This window comes from Prionailurus viverrinus, chromosome D3, assembly GCF_022837055.1.
Source record: "Prionailurus viverrinus isolate Anna chromosome D3, UM_Priviv_1.0, whole genome shotgun sequence".
Classification (NCBI taxonomy): Eukaryota; Metazoa; Chordata; class Mammalia; order Carnivora; family Felidae; genus Prionailurus; species Prionailurus viverrinus.
In genome coordinates this window covers 70,452,137-70,474,348 of record NC_062572.1, presented here as the reverse complement: position 1 = coordinate 70,474,348, position 22,212 = coordinate 70,452,137, and the positions used below count along the sequence as shown (strand labels likewise).

At 41.4% G+C, this 22,212-nt stretch overlaps 1 protein-coding gene across 3 annotated transcripts in view; it reads left to right on the top strand.

The window, feature by feature from the left end:
* The window catches only part of DYM (dymeclin), a 356,068-nt gene that overhangs the window by 86,154 nt on the left and 247,702 nt on the right, over positions 1-22,212 (top strand). For all 3 annotated transcript variants that reach the window (XM_047827558.1, XM_047827560.1, XM_047827559.1), the window contains exon 6: positions 619-691. In XM_047827558.1, the coding sequence (XP_047683514.1) occupies positions 619-691 (73 nt within the window). The remainder of the gene's footprint in view (positions 1-618; positions 692-22,212) is intronic.

Below are 22,212 nucleotides of genomic sequence, written 5' to 3'. Positions count from 1 at the left end.
GTTTGGGACAGAGGAGCATTTCTTCTGGATGCTTCTTTTGCATCCTACCATTGCCACTTCCTCTGTGACTCAGGAAAGCCATTTTACCTTTGGCTCTTGTAAAGGGGTGGTTGGCCTCTTGGTGGGTTTCGGTCTGTGATCTGTGGAGCCCCACGGGTTCAGAAAGGTGCTCTGGGGCCCATCAAGGAGATCCAGCGTTTGGTCACGTGTTTACTGGGGGGAAGAAGTATAGGTATTCTACTCATGATGCAAACAAAGTAGCTAGAGCAGCTTGATTTTTTGGCCTATTTTATATATTTCACTTTAGTGTAAGATTTTATATGAAACAACATGGTGTAAAATAAGAGATTTGAAATCTGCCGCCCTACAGAACCATAAGAGACTTTGATGTGGTAAAAGTTACATACTTAATAACTAATGTTCAAAATTCCTATACTAGATGAAGATCATACTATGTGCTAACTTGCTCATGGTTCGGATTTTATTAGAGGTCAACATACAGCATCTGACTTTATGTAATCATAACTGTTGTTATTCTTATTAGAAATGAAGACTGAACTTCTAAAAGCTCGATTGTGTTTTATGCTTTGTTAAAAAACCATTTATGTGTCTTACCAGGTTCTGACTCTGAAGATCTTTTGGAAGAATTGCTCTGTTGTTTGATGCAGTTAATCACTGATATTCCACTCTTGTAAGTTCTGGCTCAGCCGGGATTTGTTTTATCTTCTTTTGTATATTGAAGATGGTAATTGATCACGTCAAAGAGTTTGTGGGTCCTGGTGTGGTTTTGGTTTTGTTTTTAAAGTTTGAGAGACCACACCTGTGCACACTAGCGAGTGGGACAGGGATGCATAAGAAGAGGGAGAGAGGGGGCGCCTGGGTGGCGCAGTCGGTTAAGCGTCCGACTTCAGCTCAGGTCACGATCTCGCGGTCCATGAGTTCGAGCCCCGCGTCGGGCTCTGGGCTGATGGCTCAGAGCCTGGAGCCTGTTTCAGATTCTGTGTCTCCCTCTCTCTCTGACCCTCCCCCGTTCATGCTCTGTCTCTCTCTGTCTTAAAAATAAGTAAACGTTAAAAAAAAAAAAATTAAAAAAAAAAAAAGAGGGAGAGAGAATCTTAAGCAGGCTTCACGCCCAGTGAGGAGCCTGAATCAGGGCTTGATCTCACAGCTATGAGATCTGATCTGAGCCGAGTCAAAAGTTGGTCACTTAACTGACCGAGCCACCCAGGTGCCCCTCTGGTGTAGTATTGTTATGTATGCGTTTTATGTATGTCTCTGTGTACATCCATGGAGTTCATCTGTATCTTTTGCCTAATATTTATACTCTCACTCTGCATTATCAAAATAAGAATTTTATGTTCAGGGGAAAATAAACTGATCTTTAGGAATATTGAGCAAATGGTAGGCACAGAATTAATCTCCATAGCGATATCTTACAGAGCTCTGTAAGCAGGATGTAAGAGAGACTCTAATCCGTATGTGGTAGAGGCAGCTAGTTAGCCACCCAGCATCCTCCCCTTCTTCCTTACTTCCTGACCTCTTTTGGAGAGGTTGGATTTCCATTTCTAGCCTTTTTTGAAGATAGGTGTGATCCCTGAGATGTAAGGGGACATCTTCCAATAAAACTTCTGGGTAGGGGCACCTGGATGGCTCAGTCGGTTGAGCGTCCAATTTTGGCTCAGGTCAGGATCTCACGGTACGTGGGTTTGAGCCCCGCGTCGGGCTCTGTGCTGACAGCTCAGAGCCTGGAGCCTGCCTCTGATTCTGTGTCTCCATCTCTCTCTCTCTACCTGTCCTCCGCTCACGTGCTGTCTCACTCTCAAAAATGAATAAATGTGGGGCGCCTGGGTGGCACAGTCGGTTATGCGTCCGACTTCAGCCAGGTCACGATCTCGCGGTCCGGGAGTTCGAGCCCCGCGTCAGGCTCTGGGCTGATGGCTCAGAGCCTGGAGCCTGTTTCTGATTCTGTGTCTCCCTCTCTCTCTGCCCCTCCCCCGTTCATGCTCTGTCTCTCTCTGTCCCAAAAATAAATAAACATTGAAAAAAAAAATTTAAAAAAATAAAAAAAAAAAAGAATAAATGTTAAAAAAAATTTTTTTTTTTTTTTTTTTTTAATTTTTTTTTCAACATTTATTTATTTTTGGGACAGAGAGAGACAGAGCATGAACGGGGGAGGGGCAGAGAGAGAGGGAGACACAGAATCGGAAACAGGCTCCAGGCTCCGAGCCATCAGCCCAGAGCCTGACGCGGGGCTCGAACTCACGGACCGCGAGATCGTGACCTGGCTGAAGCCGGCCGCTTAACCGACTGCGCCACCCAGGCGCCCCAAAAAAATTTTTTTTAAAAAACCCAAAGAACTTCTGGATAAAGCTTTTTAAAGGGCACCTGCCTCAGCTAGGAGATGTATCTTTTTCTTGACAGCTCTTTTTTCCTGCTATCTGGAATGTGGGACCAGGTAATTTGAATTGTGTGGCCATCTTTGCATGAGTCAGGAGACCCACAGAAAATTCTGCTTTGACATCATTGAGCTGCTGAACCAAAGTCATCAACTACCAGTGCCCCCTTGCCACTTTCACCCCCTTCTCATGTGAGAAAAATACTTGTTTATTGTAACTGGATTTCTGTCACTACAGCCGAATGCAATTCTTGCATGCTATAAAATGTTACTTTTAGAGCAGTTACTCTCAACTTTTGTTTAAAAAAAATTGTCTCTCTAAAGCCTTTTTAGACATTTTTTATATTGCCTCTCCCCACAAATGAAATTTGAATACCCCAGATAGACTGAATGTATCTATGTGTACTGTGGCCCTTTGGAGGGCCACAAACCATTATAATATCTGTGAAGTTTTTTCACCCCTGAAGAATCAGTTTTCACTCTCTTGCGGGTGATATCACCCCATTGAGAATGCAGTTTTTTTCATTAATTTTTTTTTTTTTTGAGACAGAGAGGGAAGGAGAGAGACAGAGAGAGAATCCCAAGGAGGCTCCACACTGTCAGCACGGAGCCTGATGCGGGGCTCGAACTTGCAAACCGCGAGATCATGACCTGAGCTGAAGTCCAAAGCTCAATATGAGCTACCCAGGTGCCCCAAGAATGCATATTTTAAAAGAACTATTATTTTTAAAAAAATTTTTTTTATTTTTATTTTTTATTTTTTAATTTTTTGAAGTATGCTTCATGCCCAGCATGGAACCCAGTGTGGGGCTTGAACTCACCACCCTGAGATCAAGACCTGAACTGAAATCAAGAACCAGACACTTAACCACCCAGGTGCCCCTAAAGATTTTAAAGTAATCTCGATACGCAACATTGGAGCTCAGACTTAACAACTCTGAGATCAAGAGTTGCATGCTCTACTAAACAAGCCAGCCAGGCGCACTTAAAGGATTTATTTATTTATTTACTTACAGAGAGAGAGAGAGAGAGAGAGAGAGAGAGAGAGAGAGAGACCGCTCAAATAGGGGAGGGGCAGAGGGAGAGACAGGGAGAATCTTAAGCGGGCTCTATGCCCAGTGCAGAGCCCTATACAGGGCTCAATCTCACAACCGTGAGATCATGACCTGAGCCCAAATCAAGAGTCAGACACTTAGCCAACCGAGCCACCCAGGTGCGCCCCAGGAATTATTTTTTAAATAAAGACAAAGATTTTGAGATTGATGAGGGCAGAATCTCAGTTAACGTGGCGATATCATTGGACCTGTGTGCTGCTTGCCTGTGGCCCAAACAGGAAGGACCAGGTGTTTGTGAGAAAACGGGCTCCCGGCCTCTGTTGTGCACAGGTCCGGCATCCAGAATTGTAATCTGGGTTTAGAAATGACAGCTACCAAACCCTGTCGGGACTTGGTCTGATGATGTGCAGCTTGGAAGGTGGGGCTGAGGCAACTGAGGAATCACCGGGTGGGGAAGGGTACAGGGGACAAGGTCCTGTGGAAGTTGAACTCTGTGAGCGACACAGTTCCTTGCACTTCTGATGGCCCTTCTTGCCCTTTTTCTAACAGGTGGCCAGTATTATTTGGGGGGGAGGGGGGCAGGCCTTCAGCTTGTCCGTTACCCTTCTCTTCCTCCCTGGGATGGGGAGGCGGTGCTTGGGTCGTCTTGAAACCATTATGGTGAGTGCCACCTGCGAAGAATAGTGTCCCAGGAGCCTGGGATATGAATGTTACTATGGAACTATTACACCAGCCCTAGGTGGCTTATCTTAGGATTTCTTCTTAAGTGACAAAAATAAACACTTATTTTGGTTAAGCCACCGTGGTCAGGTTTCTGTTACATATGGTCAAACGTGGGAAGGGGAACACCTATATCATCTACTATCTACTTGTCATAGTACGTGTGATATTTCGTGTGTTCTTGACTTAATTTTTTTTAATGTTTTTTTTAAAATGTATCTTGAGAGAGGGAGAGAGAGAGAGAGAGCAAGCGAGCATGAGCAGGGGAGGGGCAGAGAGAGAGGGAGAGAGAGAATCTTAAGCAGGCTTCTCACTGTCAGCACAGAGCCCTATGCGGGGCTCAATCTCATGAACTATCAGATCATGACGTGGGCCGAAACCAAGAGTCGGACGCTTAACCGACTGAGCCACCCAGGTGCCCTTTGACTTAATTTTTAAAAGTTTCATCTCTATTATGCATATGTCATTATCGAATACCAGCAATTTAAGATATATCCTCAGTGAGTACATTCTTTTTTTTTTTTTTTTCTCCTTTGTTAATGAAATGTCTTGGTGAAGTTAGGATGGATGGAAATATAAATAAATCTCTTTAGCTGGCAAATAAGCCTTGAATGCAATGAATAGACCAGCCACTTAAACACCCTTGAGGAGCAAGCAGACAGTGTTGCAATATATCAAACATTTCGGTGTTTTAATGTGTTTATACTTTTTTAAATGAACTGAAAATGCACAGACAACCAGATGTCTTATATTATGTACACTCAGCTTTAACCAGCTGCTGAAACAATTTCTGATGATTTAATGTTCTTGGAACTCCATTCTCCAAGAAGGTTTGTTTTAGTAACGGTTTCCATGTGAAACCAAACTACTATTTTAAATGGTTCAACTACTATAACCGTAGTGCAGTGTGGTGGATCCACTTCTGACTTAAGGGGGATGCTCTCACACCTGACCATCCCCAGCCTCAATGTAACTTGTCATGTTTAACACGCCAGTGCGGTGCCAGCAGGTGAGAGCAGGAGGAAGGCAGGGTTTTGTTTGTTGGTTGGTTTGTTTTGAGAGAGAGAGAGAGAGAGGGCATAAGCGACGGGCAGAGAGAGAGAGGGAGAGAATCCCACAAGGGGCAGAGAGAGAGAGAGACAGCGAGAGAAAGAGCGAGAGAGAGAAGTGGGCTCACCCAGCTCATGTTTTACCTGAAGCAGGGCTCAAGTTCACCCAAAGCAGGGCTCGAGCTCACTCGATGTGGGACTCGAATTCAGGAACTGTGAGATTAAGACCTGAGCTGTCGGATTCCTAACCGATGGAGCCACCCAGGTGCCCCGTGAGGGAATGCAGTGCGTTAGCAACCACCAAGGGCAACTTACAACTGGGACTCTGTGTCTCCCTTTCTCTCTGCTCCTCCCCTGCTCATGCTCTGTCTCGCTCTCCTTCAAAAGAAATCATCAGAAAAATTAAAAAAAAAATAACTGGTTATTTATTATTAAGAGATCAGGATCAACTGTAGTAGTTTAGATAAACTCCCAGAGTTTGTGGGAATTCACTTGTAATAAAGATTGACTTGTAAGGAGTTAGTGGAAACTGCTTCTCTGATAGTTGGATATTTTGGTAAAATAATAATTCTATGAGATGCTAATCTTCAAAGCCTGATTAAAATAGCACATCTTCCGGGAATCCGTTCTTTACTCCATACCTCTCAGCATTTATATATTTCAAAAAAAGACTAAGTCGTTCACAGGGTCATGACTTGGCATTTTTCAGTGTATATTGGGTAGATCCCACTAGAATTCAGTAAAAGCCTGTGCTTTGCTCTGCCTTCTCTGTGATCTCAAGGAAGTGACTGGGAAGGAATAACTTAAGTAAGACGAAGGTATTTTCCTCAAGACATGAATAGAAGGTGTAATACAAGAAATGGTTTGGCATGACAGAGTTGAACGCGTAACACTTAGAGTTTGTGAATCGGTCCTCGCGGTGTTTCTGTTGGGGGTTTGAATGAGACCCGGCTGACGCAGCCCAGTGGTTGAGCTTTGGAAGGGCCCCAGCAGAGCAGTAACGTAACATCTGACACAGGATGGGCCCAATACTTAGGTTTGCTCGTGAGGCTATCTTATTATGAAATAGAAGTTATTTGGAGAACTTGAAGTGGGTTTCTTCTTTTTAAGGTTTATTTATTTATTTTGAGAGAGTGCGCGTGCAGGGGAGAGACAGAGAGAGAGAGGGAGAGAGAGAATCCCAAGAATCTGGCAACGCAGAGCCGGACGCGGGGCTCCTCGTGCGATCCTGCCCTGAAATCAGGAGTCCGATTCTTAGCTGACATAGCCACCCAGGCACCCCTTGAATTGGATTTCTTAACTTGTCTGTCTTTTTGTCTGTCTTTGGTGTTGTTTTTGTGAAAGCCATCCCTCTTAGCTGTATATGATGATGCTCTTGTCAACCCTGGGTCCTACCCTTCTCTACGGCTACCACTCCATACAGGTCCCTGTGAGGTTGGCTCCAAGTGGGCCATCCCACCGGCCCCAGGTCGGATGTACAGCCTCTTCTTCTGAGATCCATTTCTGTGTTCTCTTTATCAACCTGTGAACTCGTTGAGGACTAGGGCTGTTTAATTCTCAGCCTGGCCCCGATTTGCAGATTTTCCAGTTATGATTTAATCTAAGAACATTCTTCTTTTAGATGAGATACCCCGAATCGATTGCCTTTTTCTGGGTGTCTCTACTCGTGCAGCGTGGCTTTGCCTACCGCTCGAGTACGGGGGGTGCTGACGCTCTCCGCTGACCTCATCCGTGCCACTCATTCAGTTTCAGCCACACAGGTGTCCTTGCTAATTTAGGACGTGCCAGCCCACTCCCTGTCTCCAGGGCCTTTGCCCTCTTTTCTTCTTCTGCCTCGAACATCCCCCCTCAGGTACCCGCGTGGCTCATGTCCTCACCATCATGCTTCCTTCTGCTCCGAGGAGGCCTGCTTCTTAGAAGCAGCTGCTCTGACCACCCTGAAACAGGACCCCTCTCATTCTCTGTTCTGTCGTCATGCTTTGTTTTTGTCTCTACTCGACACTTACCACTACTTTCCATATTAGCTATGACTCTTCTTGCTTGTTTCCCTCAAATAAGATTAGGAGGAACGCTCCGTGAAAACCAGGACTGTTCTGTGCCTGCGTTTGCTTTGCTCATTGCTGTTACCCGCAGTGTTCAGGCCAGCCGGCACATGGTAGGCTCTCAGCAAATATTTGTCAAATGGCTGAGATAGTAGGGGCACAACCTGTCCAGTGTGCTGAAAGCATTTTGTTTGTCCTCATCTAGTCTGTATGCAGACAGTATTGTGCTAAGGCACATTCCATGGCAAATGCAGTGGCTCAAAGCCCTTTGCAGATGGTACGTTGTATTATAGAAACTAGGTGTCCTATAGACGTTAGTAGTAGAAGAGGGCTATGGAAACAGAAACACGGAGAAATAACGTCTGACAGCATTTAAGGAAATGGTAGATTAGTTAAAAATGCTGAGTGGTCTGAGACCATTGAGTTTAGGGACAGTTAACTTTATATCTCAGTAGTCCTCAGATTATCCCTTTACAGTATGATAATCTCTCTTTCATTAAGTTCATTCTCAAAAACCCGTATTGGGAATATGCCGTGTGTCTATACTTTACTAGGCCCTGGACAAAGAAAGGTGTGGTTTCTGAAGAGCTTGGAGATGGATAAGTACGTAGAAAGATTGCCCAGGAGGAGGAGCAGTGCTGAGTGCTAGTCACTGGGGCTGTCGTGATTAGCAGTGGCTCGGCCATCGAAGAGCCAGAGAGGAGCCGGCCCAGGGCCTCTTGAGTGTAAATAATGAATTTGAGGAATCATAAGTGCATTAGTTTTTTGTTTTGTTTTGTTTTGTTTTTAAAGAGAGCAAGAGAGAGCTCAAGTGGGGGAGGGGGCAGAGAGAGAGAGAGAGAGAGAGACTGACTCCCAAGGGGGCTCCATGCTCAGTGTGGAGCCCAACATGGGGCTCAATCCCACGACCTGGGGTCATGACCTGAGCTGAGATCAAGAGTTGGACATCCAACCTACTGAGCCACCCAGGCGTCCTCATAAGTCCACTAGCTTGATTAGAGCAGAGGGTTTGTGGGAGATTAGGGATGGACTGTGTTGTTTGATGGGGCAAAGACTTGAATTTTAGAAAGACTGACGATTTGACTATGTTTAGAGTTCTCTGTTTATTAAGATGTAAAAGAAGGTACTTTTAGAGCTGTTTTTCTAAAATCCATTCTGGAAGTGTTTGGGAAGGGATGAAACTGAATAAGAATCTTATTTGTTAAATCACTTTATCCATAGGGTTTCCGAAATGTAATAAAATGATATGAAATGCATATTTATTTGACCCATAAACTAATGATATTGGCTTAGATGTTATCCTGTGGAAAATTGGAAAATTCGAAAACTTTGGTGCTACCATTGAGAAGGTTTGAGAGTGTGAAAAACCATGAACAGTTACTTTATGAAGTCTACAGTTGATGGGGACAGTGAGGGAACTAGAGGACCCATTGCTGGCAGTGAAGGGCTAGACTATCAACAAAATGCCTTTCGGTAGAAGCCCCGCATGTTAACACCTAAACCCTTCTCCAGATCCAGCCTCAGCAGAGCAGGTAGCTGAAAGAGCAAGTCCGTGTTCAAGTTGTAGGTGCTGTAGGGAAATGCCTAGTATGGCTTTCTGATTGAATTAGGGATTTTTGTCATTACGTGCTCCGAATTAAAGGTGATAGCATTTTCATATGCCAAGACGGTATTATATATTAAGTTCACAACAGCTTTTTAGTTTGAAAATGGATTTCTGGTGTGGTGAGGAGGCGGGGGATCTCAGTTAAGTTCTTAAAAACTATCCAAACCTTGACCATGTTTACTGAAGTCTGGTGTGGCGAGGAGGGGGGTTCTCAGCTAAATTTTTAAAAAATATGTAGAGGTCTACCATGTTGATGGAAGTCTGACTAAAACACCTCCAGTACCACAAATCATGTTGATTTTATAAGTTATGTGCTCAGATTGCTCATAATTGCACAACTGATTGCTAAGAAGTATAGGACATACTGTGTGGTAAGGAAAAGACATTACTAATTCTGAATCCAGAAGATCGGGCTTGAATCCCAACTCTTCTAACAGGCGATGTCCTCCATGTCTCAGTCTTCTCATTTTAAAGTTAGGGGTAATAGATCAGACCAGAAATTGATACTTGGAAAAGACATTTGAAGACATGTAGTTCAGCTGTTCAGCATTTTAGGTAAGGAAATTGAAGTGCATGAGTTTGGCGATCAACTCCTGTGGCTGTTGGAGGAACAGCCAGGCCGTACATCATGTCCTTAGATGCAGTGGAGTGGCCAGCGGCTGAGAGGGAGCCCCTGAACCCAGATGAGGTCTGCCTGGTGTTCTCACTGCCTACTGTGTTGCCAGAGCAGTGCACTTGAAGATGCTTTTGTACATTTTAAAATGCTTTAGGATTATAAAAGTGTATTGTCTTATGCATCCTGAGTACTCAAGAAAAACACTGAATACATTTGCTTTCTGAGTTAATTTTCCTATTTTAGACTTCTCAGTGAAAAGGAGCAGCACTGGGTCACCAACAAGTATAGTGGGCAGAGGGCACATGATGTCTGAGATTGCAGAGAACAAGGCTGAATCGTGTGGGAACTGAAGGGAGTTTCTACCGTGTTTGGCTGCCCGGAGGACTGGTGCCAACCTGGCCTTTGGTGGGAAAGATTAGCAGCAGCAGAAGTGGGGTCCTGAATCCTGGCTATCATTTTGCCTGTTTGCATATTTTGCTTGCAGGTTATGAGCCAGATAATCGTTGGATTTTTAGAACGAGAATTCAGCTTTTCTTTAGCCTAGCCCTTTCATCTTCTATATGATGTCTCTGGAGTAGAAGGGATATGCATTTCCTAAGGTCAGTTTGCAGGATTCTTAGGTGGCCCTGAAAACACTGACTCTCTGCCTTCCAAGAATTTTTACTGTCATAAAACCAAGACTGGCACGGAATACATTTGTTAATTTCTCTTGCTGTTATTAGTACATGGATAGCAAAGTATGAATGAGGAAGTTTGATAGTAATAATTGCAAAGTTGAATTCTTCAAGCAAAGAATTGATTTTTGAAAAAAAAATCAATTTTTAATTTTGTGTCACTTACATAAGTTAATTCTTGACAGAGTAATTTCTTTTCCAGATTACATTACACATGTATATTATACACATGTATAATCCAGATTACATTACACATGGATATTTAATACTAGCCATTGATACTGATGCAATTATTTTATTTATTTTATTTTATTTTATTTTTTAGTTTATTTATTTTGAGAGAGAGTGAGAGTGTGCATGCATGCAGGGTAGGGGCAGAGAGAAAGGGAGAGAGACAGGAATCCCAACCAGGCTCCACCCTGGCAGCACAGAGCCCAACACGGGGCTTGAACACATGAATGAGAGAGAGATCATGACCTAAACTGAAATTGAGTCAGACACTTAACCGACTGAACCACGCAGGCGCCCCTGATGGAATTATTTTAATGGTAATCCATGTGTGCTCATGGCTTTGGAAAAAAACAGCACAGAGGGCTTATGATGAGAACAAATGCTGTTTGTCCTATCCCTTTGATTTCTTTCCTCCCCAGAGACAGTCATTTTTGATGTTTAACTGTTTGGGTGGTTTATAGAAATCTTTACCGTTATTATACCTTTATGTATATATATTTCTAAATAATGCTATTTCTTTTTCTTTGAATTAGTAGGCTTTAGTTTTCTGAGCAGTTTTTGGTTCACAGCAAAATTGAGCAGAAAATACAGGGAATTCCCATCTAATCCTTGTCCCCGCACTTGTGTAGCACTCCTACCCCCCCTACCACATCCCACCCCGGAGTAGGACATTTGCTGCAGTCGAGGAACCTACACTGACACATCATTATCACCCAAAGTCACGGTTTATATTAGGGTTCACTCTTCATGCATCATACGTAGAATAGGTTTTACCAAACGGGAAATGACCTGGATCCACCATTAATAGTATTATAAGAGTAGACTCACTACCCTGAAAGTCCTCTGTGCTCTGCCTGTTCATCCCGTAGCCACCACTGATCCTTCTGCTGTCTCCTTAGTTGTGCCTTTTCTAGAATGTCATACAGTTGGAACTGTACAGTATGTAGCCTTTTCCAGTTAGCTTTGTTAGCAGTATTCATCTCAGGTTCTTCCATGTTCATGGCTTTATAGCTCATTCGTTTTTAGCACCAAATAATATTCCATTGTTGTGATATACTACATGTACATAAATTAACTTCGTGCATGTGTACAGATATAGCCATCATATAAGTTTTAGAATTGGTATTAAGTGTGTACATTTTAAAATTTGATAAGAATATAAATTTGGTTAAAAAACCTAAACTCCCTTAAAGAGATGATATCAATTATTATTTTTTGAAATTTATTTATTTATTTTGAGAGAGAGAGGGAGAGCATGGGGGAGGGGCAGAGAGAGAGAGAGAGGACAGAGAGAATCCCAAGCAGGCTCCACGCTGTCAGCACAGAGCCTGGTGTGGGGCTCGAACCCATCAACTGCAAGAAAATGACCTGAGCTGAAGTTGGACGCTCAACTGAGCCACCCAGGCACCCTAGATTATACCAATTATAGTCTCACCAAAATCATTGACCAGAGCCTTGCCAATATTGCATAAACTTTTTTGTAAATTAAAAATGGAAATCGTAGTGTGATTCTTACATGTATTTTCTCATTACGAGTGAGATGGTTTAGCAATCATTTTCAATTCCTGAGAACTCTTTTTCCTCTGGTTCTTGTTTTATCAATGCAACATTTTAAGTTGGCATAATTGGAGTCTGGACATCCATATAACCATTTCAAGAAGTTATGTGGCTATATTTTATTGATGCGTTTGATGCATTGTTATATGTAGAGCACTGACTCTTTAAGAAACCACGAAAAGACGGAATGGATATTTGAGTTTATTTGATCTGCCCCCTTGATTTTTACATAAGGTGAAGTCGACAGGTGAGGTGGCTTATGAAGGTAATGAGTGACAGTTCTGAGACTAGAATCCAGATTTTTTTGACTCCTAGTCTCCAGGCACTTTCTGTTCCACTATTAAGATTTGTATAAACAAAAGGTATTACCGTGTCTTTGATTTTGTTCACTTTTAAAACCAGCCCCAAAACTACTGACAGCATCTGTGATACACTGCACTCCTTCTTAGTCTTTCCTTTCACAGGAAAGACTTTACTTTACTTTACTTTCACAGTATCCTTGGTGGCGTGACAGTGATAATTCTAAATTTTGGTCTCAGTCCTTTGAATTTGTCAGTTGTTTTTGTTAAACATATGTTCCATTTACAGTACTGTCCGTTTTCTTATCCAATAGTAAGTAAAAAAGGAGGATGTTTTTCTCCTCCGTATTCGTTGACTTTGTCCTTAGCCAACACTAACACCCATTTCATGAAGGCTTTTGTCTTTATCCAAGTGTTCCACTCTGCCCTAGCAGAGCAGTGCAAGGTCAAGGCGCCTGTCCTTTTTTTCTTCACATGAAATTAAATAACTTGCTCCAACAGTAGTTTGTTTTAGGACGTTTCCAGCCCAGATGGTGGAAAGTTCTTGGGATAATATGGCAGTCAGAGCAACACTTTGGCTTTTTAAAGTCGACTTTGTTTTGGCGATTGTGTGATGCAGATCTTCTGAAGATCATACAAGGACATTAAAACAAGAAAGATCTGTTAGCTTAAAACATTTTTCATCTTTGAAAAACCACCACACTCAGCATGGTACCATTTTGGTTTCTTTTAAGTACTATTGGCCTGTCTGGCTCTTTTCCCTGATTATTTGGCACTTAGGATAGGCCAATTAATACATTTAAAATGTTGTTTTCACAGAAATCTAACATTGCCCTGAATTCCTTTTTTTGAGCATTATAGAAAGTTACAGCAAGAAATGACAGTAGAGATCATTTTGCCCAAAGTACTTATTTGAAAATGGGAAAGCTGAGGGGTGCTTGGGTGACTAGTTCGTTAAGCGTCCGACTTCAGCTCACGTCATGATCTTGCATTTTGTGAGTTCAAGCCCCGCGTCAGGCTCTGTGCTGACAGCTTGCTCAGAGCCTGGAGGCTGCTCCGATTCTGTGTCCCTTTCTCTCTGCCCCTCCCCTGCTCACACTCTGTCTCTGCTTCTCTGAAAAATAAATGAACATTAAAAACAAATTTAAAAATAGGAAAGCTGAGACCCAGAGGAATTATTTGTTAAAATTAACAGAATGAGGGTTTTTTTTTTTTATGAAATTTATTGTCAAATTGGTTTCCATACAACACCTGGTGCTAACAGAATGAGTTTACTAGAGAGCTTAGAGGCAGACCCTAAGTCTCCTAATTTTGGATCACTGACTTCTACATCATAGCACAATGTGATTTAAGTTTTTGTTTGCTCTTATTTCAATATGTCAGCAGATGTGAATCAATGAAAGTTTAATTTTAACATTTATGACAGTCCTCTGTTTTTAGTTCTTGATTAATTTAATCTTAGACCGTATTTTTAAAATATCCAAATACCTAAGTGAACAGTCTACTGCCTCTTCTGGTTCCGCATCCCTCCAGCTGTTCTGTTTGCTTCCATAAGTAACCACTGTTCTTAGTCTCTTCTGTATCCTTCCCGAAGATGTTCATGCGATGCATATGCAGTTATGAGCACAGATTCTTATATCTCCCTGCAGTCACACAAAAGATGGGAAATTATACATACTCTTTTGAACTTTCTTCTTTTTCCAGTCAGCACCTTATCCAGGCAGCTTTTGTACACAAGCATTTAAAGATCTTTCTCATTATTGTTATGAGGATATTCAGATACCCCCAGATTTACCCCTCGAAAATGTATTATTAGGTGGTCGTTAGTGAATTCACACAAGTTGTGAAACTGTCATTACCATCTAATTATAGGACTCCTATTGCCCCTTTGTGATATGAATTTAAAGTATTTTTTTTTCTAAATTTGCCTTTCTTTTTTTTAAAGCTTTGAATCTTTTAAGTAATCTCTACACCTATGTGGGGCTCGAACCCACAGCCTTGAGGTCAAGAGTTGCAAGTTCTACCAACCAAACCAGCCAGGCGCCCCTCTAGATTTGCCTTTTGACTTGACTTATTTGCTTATAGCACGCTTTTGTTTTGACGTGGTAAATTTTCAAAAACGACTTTTAAGAGTCTTAATTCATCCATCGTTGATAGCTTCTAGGCCTTCGGATGTATAAACTGGCTCATTGTTAACATTTTTGACCCTTTCTCTTTCTACCTGCCTTCTTGCACATTTCATTGTAGCCCCACTGGCTTCTTTGGCGTTCCTTAAATATGCTAGGCATGTTCCTATCTCTGGGCCTTTGCATGCGCTTGTCCCTCTCCCTGGCAGACTCTTCCTGTGCCTCCTTGCTTTTTTCAAGTCTTTGCTCAAAAGTCAGCTTCGTGTTGAGTCTTCTTACTTAAAATTGTAACACATCTGTGATAGATTGTCAGTGGTCCCTCAAATTCATTCTTCTCTTTATTAGCATTTGGCTGGGCAGTGGTTGTCCAGGCAGAGATGACGTTTCTCAGGCTCGCTTGCCAGCTAGCTATGGGTGTACCGGAGGAATTGATATATACAGCTCTTACGTTATTTAAAAAGAAATGACTCTCCTTGGAGTGCACTTTTCTCCCTTCTCTCTGGTGGGAAATGGTAACCAGAACAAACTTGGAAGCACATGCAAAGGGTGACAGAGCTTCCTTCCCGGCAGAGCCTTTGAGTGATCTTACTAAGTAGATCCTGCTTGATCTGACTGCTGAGTGGCAGAGAAATGAGCTTTGATCTGGTTTAAAACCTCATTTTGGACTTCTGTAGTAGCAGCTTAGCCTCACTATTCCTAACCACCCTAACCAGGTACTCGTTATCCAACCTTCATGCGTTATTTTCTTCATGGCACTTACGACCTTTTCATTTACTGCACAGCATTTTTGTCTGTCCCTCTAAAATAGAAGCACCAAAAGGCCTTCTTTAAAGCATGTTTTAAGAGAATGTTCCATCTTGGCCCCTAGGATTTTCTTTTTTTTTTTTTTTTTTTTTTTAAGATTTAATCTTCTGATCTATTTGGGATTTCTTTTAGTATATAGGGTCTGAGGTGTAGATTCAGGTGTTTTTTTTTTCCTTCTGAAAGCAGACTGTGCAGTTGTCTGGACAGTACGTGTACCACTGTGTGTTTGGTATTGTACTGATGAAGTCCCATTCTTAACTTGTATAACAATGATTTACAGATAAGAAGTGGCTGCTCAGCTCTTCAGTAGATGTCTCACAAGAGAGATCACTGTGGTCTCCATCATGATCAAATCTGAGTGACTACAGTGTATTTGAACTGTTTTTTAGTCTATGCAAACAAAGAGACGCTAGATGCCCTTCTTTTCAGGCATTAGTTCCTTTTGGTTCTCCAAATCTTACATTTTTATTCATAGTAAATGGTGTATTGACATATGGGAAGTCTTGGTTTTGGCTCATAGTTATAGGCTATTTTGGAAATCAGAATAGCAAATACTGTATGTGCTAGCTTTATCTTGAGTAAAAAGTTTTTACTGAAATGTGTATTTGCTTTGGATAGTCACTAAAAACTAGGTGTCTGTGTTAGAATGCTGTTTGTTTCTTATGAAGGAACAAAATTTCTACGTACAAAGTCTTTCAAGTATGCTTTCAACAACAACAAAAAAATATATGCTTTCAATGAGACTGAATCTGTGACTCTGTGCCCTCAGCCAGTATTTAAAAGTGTAACTTACATCTTTGATTGGCAAGTGTGATGGTTAATTTTGTGTGACAGCTTAACTGAGCTGAGGGGTGCCTAGAGGTCAGGCATGGTTTCATTATTTCTGGGTGTATCCGTGAGTGTGTTTCCAGAAGTAGTTAGCATTAGAATCAGTAGACTTAGTGAAAAAGATCATACTCACCCATGCTGGTGTCATCCAGTCCTTTGAGGGATGGATAAAGCACAAAGGTGGAGGAAAGAGATAAATTTACTCTCTTGCTTTAGCCGAGACCTCCATCTTCTCATGTCCTTAGACATTGGTCCTCCTGATTCTTGGGCCTTCCGACTTAGCCTGGGGTTTTTCTGGTTCTCAGGCCTTTGGGTTTGGACTGGAACTGTACCAGGCTTTTCCTGAGCGTCCACCTTGCAGATGGCAAGTAATGGACCCCTCAGCTTCCATAATTGTGTGAGTCAGTCCTTCATAGTAAATCTCTTTTTGTCTATATCTATTCCTATACTATTGATTCTCTTTCTCTGCAGAGCCCTAAGTAATACAAGTGTGGCTGACTCATTGCTGTGATCTGAATGCTTGTGTCCTTCCAAAATTCTTATGTTGAAACCTAACCTACAAGGTGATGGTATTTGGGGGGGATGATTAGGTCATGCGGACAGAGCCCTCATGAATGGGATTGGTGCCCATGTAAAAGATACCCAAGAAAGCTTCCTTGTCCCCCTTCCACTGTGTGATGACACAGCAGAATGATGGTCACTGTCAGGGGCACCTGGGTGGCTCAGTCAGTTGAGCATCCGACTCTTGATCTCAACTCGGGTCTTGATCTCAGGGTCATAAGTTCAAGCCCCATATTGGGCTCCACGCTGGGCGTGGAACTTACTTAAAAAACAAGAATAAAAAAAAAAAAAAAAAAAAAGCTCACTGTTTGTGAACCCAGAAAGCCAGCTCTTATCAGACACTGAATTTGCAGGTGCCTTGATTTGGGCCTTTGGAACTGTGAGAAATAAATTTCTGTGCTTTGTGAACCACTCAGTCTGTTAGTTTGTCAATTGCAATCTACAAGCACTAAGGCACTCTCCTGCTAAATTGTTTTTCCCTAGTTACAAAGCTTTGTTACTTTGATTGCTCACAGTGAAGTAAGAGGGGTATCATTAAGAAGACCTATGGTTAAAATGAGGTTAGACATTATGCTCAGACCATCATCACTATGATTTTGTTTCTCAAGGAAATTTCCCAGTAGGCACAGCCATTTGGGAGCAAACATTTCTTATATTCATTTTCTTCATGCTCTTCCTATTTAAAAAGTTTAAATTAAAAATAATAAAAATAGTCACCTGTAATCTCATCTCTCAAGATTGCTTTTTTTTTTATTTTTTGCCTGTTAGCACCTGCATGTATATTCATTCATATAATACATAACTTTCTACCATTTTTGCTCAATATTATGTCGCGAGGCAAGTATTTCAATAAAGTACGTCCCAGAAGCAGATGAGTAATGTGTTTTGTAAGGCTAGCATAACCCTGATACTAAAACCTAACGAACATTACATAAAAAGAAAGTTACAGACTAGTATGTCTTATCAATGTAGGAGAAACATATTGTTTAAAAAAATTAGTAAATTGCACCCAGTAATATATGATAAAGGGCATAGCATCATAAACAAGTGGGGCTTATCGGACGAATGTGATATTGTTAAGACTTGAAAATCCATCAACACAATATGCCATATTGGCAGAACAAATTAGAAAAGCCATATGAGTGTCTCAGTAAGTGTGGAAAAAGCATTTGACTAAATTCAACATCCATTCATGAAAAAAAAAAACTTAGAAAACTAGGAATAGAAGGGAACGTTTTCAATACACGTAAATATGTGTAAAGTGATTGTCCATTTGCAGTGTTCTTGATTTAGGTTGATACACCATGAGTTCTAAATCTATAAGCCTGTCTTCTTTGATTAGTCTTAGCCTTTTTTGCCCACGTTAAGCATACCGTCTGTCACTGAGTGCTATTAGTTTTATTTTGTTCCGTATCATTCAAGTCTGGTTGCTCTTTTCCATTCCTGTTGTCAGTGTTTTCATCGCGGTCCTCATAATATTCTAGCTAGATAATTTATTGCATGTTCTTTGTTTCCTGGGTTGGTCAAAGTATTTCTCCATGTCAATATGTCTCCCAACCTCTGATGCACCCCTTTGTCCCACTGTCTCTGATTTTGGACACATGAGGCATAGGGTTGAATAGACCATATTCTTCAGTTCAAGGCTAACTGTCATCCCTGCTTCATGTGAGGTCCATCTCTCCCTCCATTTGATATTCATCTGTTCATTTATTCCCATATATCCCCACTCCGTGCTGCTCTTCTTTCCCGTAAACAGCCATTTGAAATGTGTTTAATGCATTATTTTTATATGTATATGATCAACTAAATGTTACATGTACATGTATTTTTAATGTACATAAATAGAATTGTTACAGAACTCATCTGTTTACTTATTCCTCTCAGAACTGTTCTTAAACGTTACCGGTGACACTAAATGAACATCTAGTCTGCTGCTGTTAAAACTTTCATTGTGTGTATCCACCACATTTTACTTACCCAGTTCCTCAGTGATGGACATCAGGGCTTTCTCCAACTTTGCAACACCACAAGTAATGAATTGTTTCATAGTTTGTTAGGATCAGGAGTGCAGGCACAGCTGGCGTGGTGCCTCTTGACCCAGATACCTCTTGAGGTTGTAGTTGAGCTTATTGGTGGGGCTGTGGTCTCGTCAGAAGCCTCAGCTAGGGAGGGAGAGACCTGCTTTCTTGATTTCTCATTTGCTGTTGGCAGGATTCTGTTCCTCTAGGGAAACTGGACTGAGGGCCTCAGATCTTCACTGGCTGTTGACTGGAGGCCTCCCTTAGTTCTTTGCCAGGTAGACGTCTGCATATGTCAGCTCACAACAGGGTGGTTAGCTTCTCCCACAGAAAGGGAAAAAAAAGAGCAAGAGAGAGTACCCAGCACAAGCTGTAGTTGCTTTGTAAGATAATCGCCCCTTGAAAGTGGTTAAAAGTGAGTTATTAGATTCAGCCTATACTCAAGGGGAGGCAGTACATAAGAGCATATGAATAGCAGGAAGCAGGGATTATTGGGGGTTGTTTTAGAGTTTGCCTAGCACAGTCCTCAGCCAGTTGCTGTGAATTTTTCTTTGGCATATATACATATTTGGGTCATGGGTTGCTCTCTAAAGATGACTTCTCTGGTTAATATTTTTATCAGCAGTACATGAGGGTTTATATATCATCATATGCCTGCCGGTACTTTGCTTTCTACAGCATAAAGGGATATCACACTGTCTTAAACTGTTTATATATTTTGTTCTTATTTCCTAGTGGAGTTCTCACCTTTTTCTTGGACGTGTGCAGGAGTTGCTGGCAATATTCTAGATATTAGTTTCTTGTTGTTCTTGTCTGTATCATCTGCCTGTTACCTTTGTCCAAGGTTTCATTTGTTGAGCAGTAATCCTGAATTTTGATGTGATTAAATGTATTTTTTGGCTTTGTGGTTTGTGCTCTTAGGCTTTTATTTAAGAAGTCCTTTTTTTGTCCTTCTGTTAGAAACTTAGCGTACATTTTCTTGTGTTAACTTTAGCTTTACCATTCACCTCCAGGTCTTTAATCTGTCTGTAGTAGGCCTTTGATAGGGATCCATCATTGTTTTCTTTGTGAAATGAGCCAGTCTTCTGTACAATCTCCTCTGTCCTCATTGATTTGTGGATCCATCTTTACTGTATATTGTTTATGTCTACACCGCAGGTGTGAGCCATACATTGGGTTTGTAGGTGGATTTCTTTCGTTCGTCTGTTTCTTCGTGTGTGCAAACACCATGCTGTTTTTATTGTTACAGCTGCATGGCATGGCTTGATACCTGGTAGTGAAAGGCCCTCTCATCACTCTTCATTTTCAAGGTTGACTTGGCCATGTTTACTCTTCCACAAAAAGTTTATTTCATTTATTTTATTTTTTATATATAACTTATTGTCAAATTGGTTTCCATACAACACCCAGTGCTCATCCCAACAAGTGCCCTCCTCCATGCCCATCACCCATTTTCCCCTTTCCCCTGCCCCCCACATCAACCCTCAGTTTGTTCTCAGTATTTAAGAGTCTCTTATGGTTTGCCTCCTTCCCTCTCTGTAACTTCCCCCCTGCCCCTTCTCCTCCCCCCTGGTCTTCTGTTAAGTTTCTCAGGATCCACATAAGAGTGAAAACATATGGTATCTGTCTTTCTCTGCCTGACTTATTTCACTTAGCATAACACTCTCCAGTTCCATCCACGTTGCTACAAAAGGCCATATTTCATTCTTTCTTATTGCCAAGTAGTATTCCATTGTATATATAAACCACAATTTCTTTATCCATTCGTCAGTTGATGGACATTTAGGCTCTTTCCATAACGTGGCTATTGTTGAAAGTGCTGCCATAAACATTGGGGTACAAGTGCCCCTATGCATCAGCACTCCTGTATCCCTTGGGTAAATTCCTAGGAGTGCTATTGCTGGGTCACAGCATAGATCTATTTTTAATTTTTTGAGGTACCTCCACACTTTTTCAGAGTGGCTGCACCAGTTTGCATTCCCACCAACAGTGCAAGAGGGTTTCCGTTTCTCCACATCCTCTCCAGCATCTATAGTCTCCTTAATTTGTTCATTTTAGCCACTCTGACCTGCGTAAGGTGATATTTCAGTGTGGTTTTGATTTGCATTCCCTGATCAGGAATGACGTTGAGCATCTTTTCATGTGCCTGTTGCCATGTGCCATCTGGGTATCTTCTTTAGGAAAGTGTTTATTCATGTCTTCTGCCCATTTCTTCACTGGATTATTTGTTTTTCGGGTGTAGAGTTTGGTGAGTTCTTTATAGATTTTGGATACTAGCTCTTTGTCCGATATGGCATTTGCAAATATCTTTTCCCATTCCATTGGTTGCCTTTTAGTTTTGTTGATTGATTACTTTGCAGTTCAGAAGGTTTTTATCTTTATGAGGTCCCAATAGTTCATTTTTGATTTTAATTCCTTTGCCTTTGGAGATGTGTCAAGTAAGAAATTACTGCGGCTGAGGTCAGAGAGGTTTTTTCCTGCTTTCTCCTGTAGGGTTTTGATGGTTTCCTGTCTCACATTCAGGTCCTTCACCCATTTTGAGTTTATTTTTGTCAATGGTGTAAGAAAGTGGTCTAGTTTCATTCTTCTGCATGTTGCTGTCCAGTTCTCCCAGCACCATTTTTTAAAGAGATCGTCTTTTTTCCATTGGATATTCTTTCCTGTTTTGTCAAAGATTAGTTGGCCATACATTTGTGGGTCCAATTCTGGAGTCTCTATTCTATTCCATTGGTCTGTGTGTCTGTTTTTGTGCCAATACCATGCTGTCTTGATGATTACAGCTTTGTAGTAGAGGCTAACATCTGGGATTGTGATGCCTCCAGCTTTGGTTTTCTTCTTCAATATTACGTTGGCTATTTGGGGTCTTTTGTGGTTCCATACAAATTTTAGGATTGTTTGTTCTAGCTTTGAGAAGAATGCTAGTGCAATTTTGATTGGGATTGCATTGAATGTGTAGATTGCTTTGGGTAGTATTGACATTTTAACAATATTCATTCTTCCAATCCATGAGCATGGAATGTTTTTCCATTTCTTTGTATCTTCTTCAATTTCCTTCATAAGCTTCCTATAGTTTTCAGCATACAGATCTTTTACATCTTTGGTTAGGTTTATTCCTAGATATTTTATGATTCCTGGTGCAATTGTGAATGGGATCAGTTTCTTTATTTGTCTTTCTGTTGCTTCATTCTTAGTGTATAAGAATGCAACTGATTTCTGTATGTTAATTTTGTATCCTGCGACTTTGCTGAATTCACGTATCAGTTCTGGCTGACTTTTGGTGGAGTCTGTTGGGTTTTCCATGTAGAGTATCATGTCATCTACAAAAAGTGAAAGCTTGACTTCATCTTTGCCAATTTCGATGCCTTTGATTTCCTTTTGTTGTCTGATTGCTGATGCTAGACCTTCCAACAGTATGTTAAACAACAGCAGTGAGAGTGGACATCCCTGTCATGTTCCTGATCTCAGGGGGAAAGCTCTGTTTTTCCCCATTGAGGATGATATTAGCTGTGGGCTTTTCATAAATGGCTTTTATGATGTTTAAGTATGTTCCTTCTATCCCGACTCTCTCGAGGGTCTTTATTAAGAAAGGATGCTGTATTTTGTCAAATGCTTTTACTGCATCGACTGACAG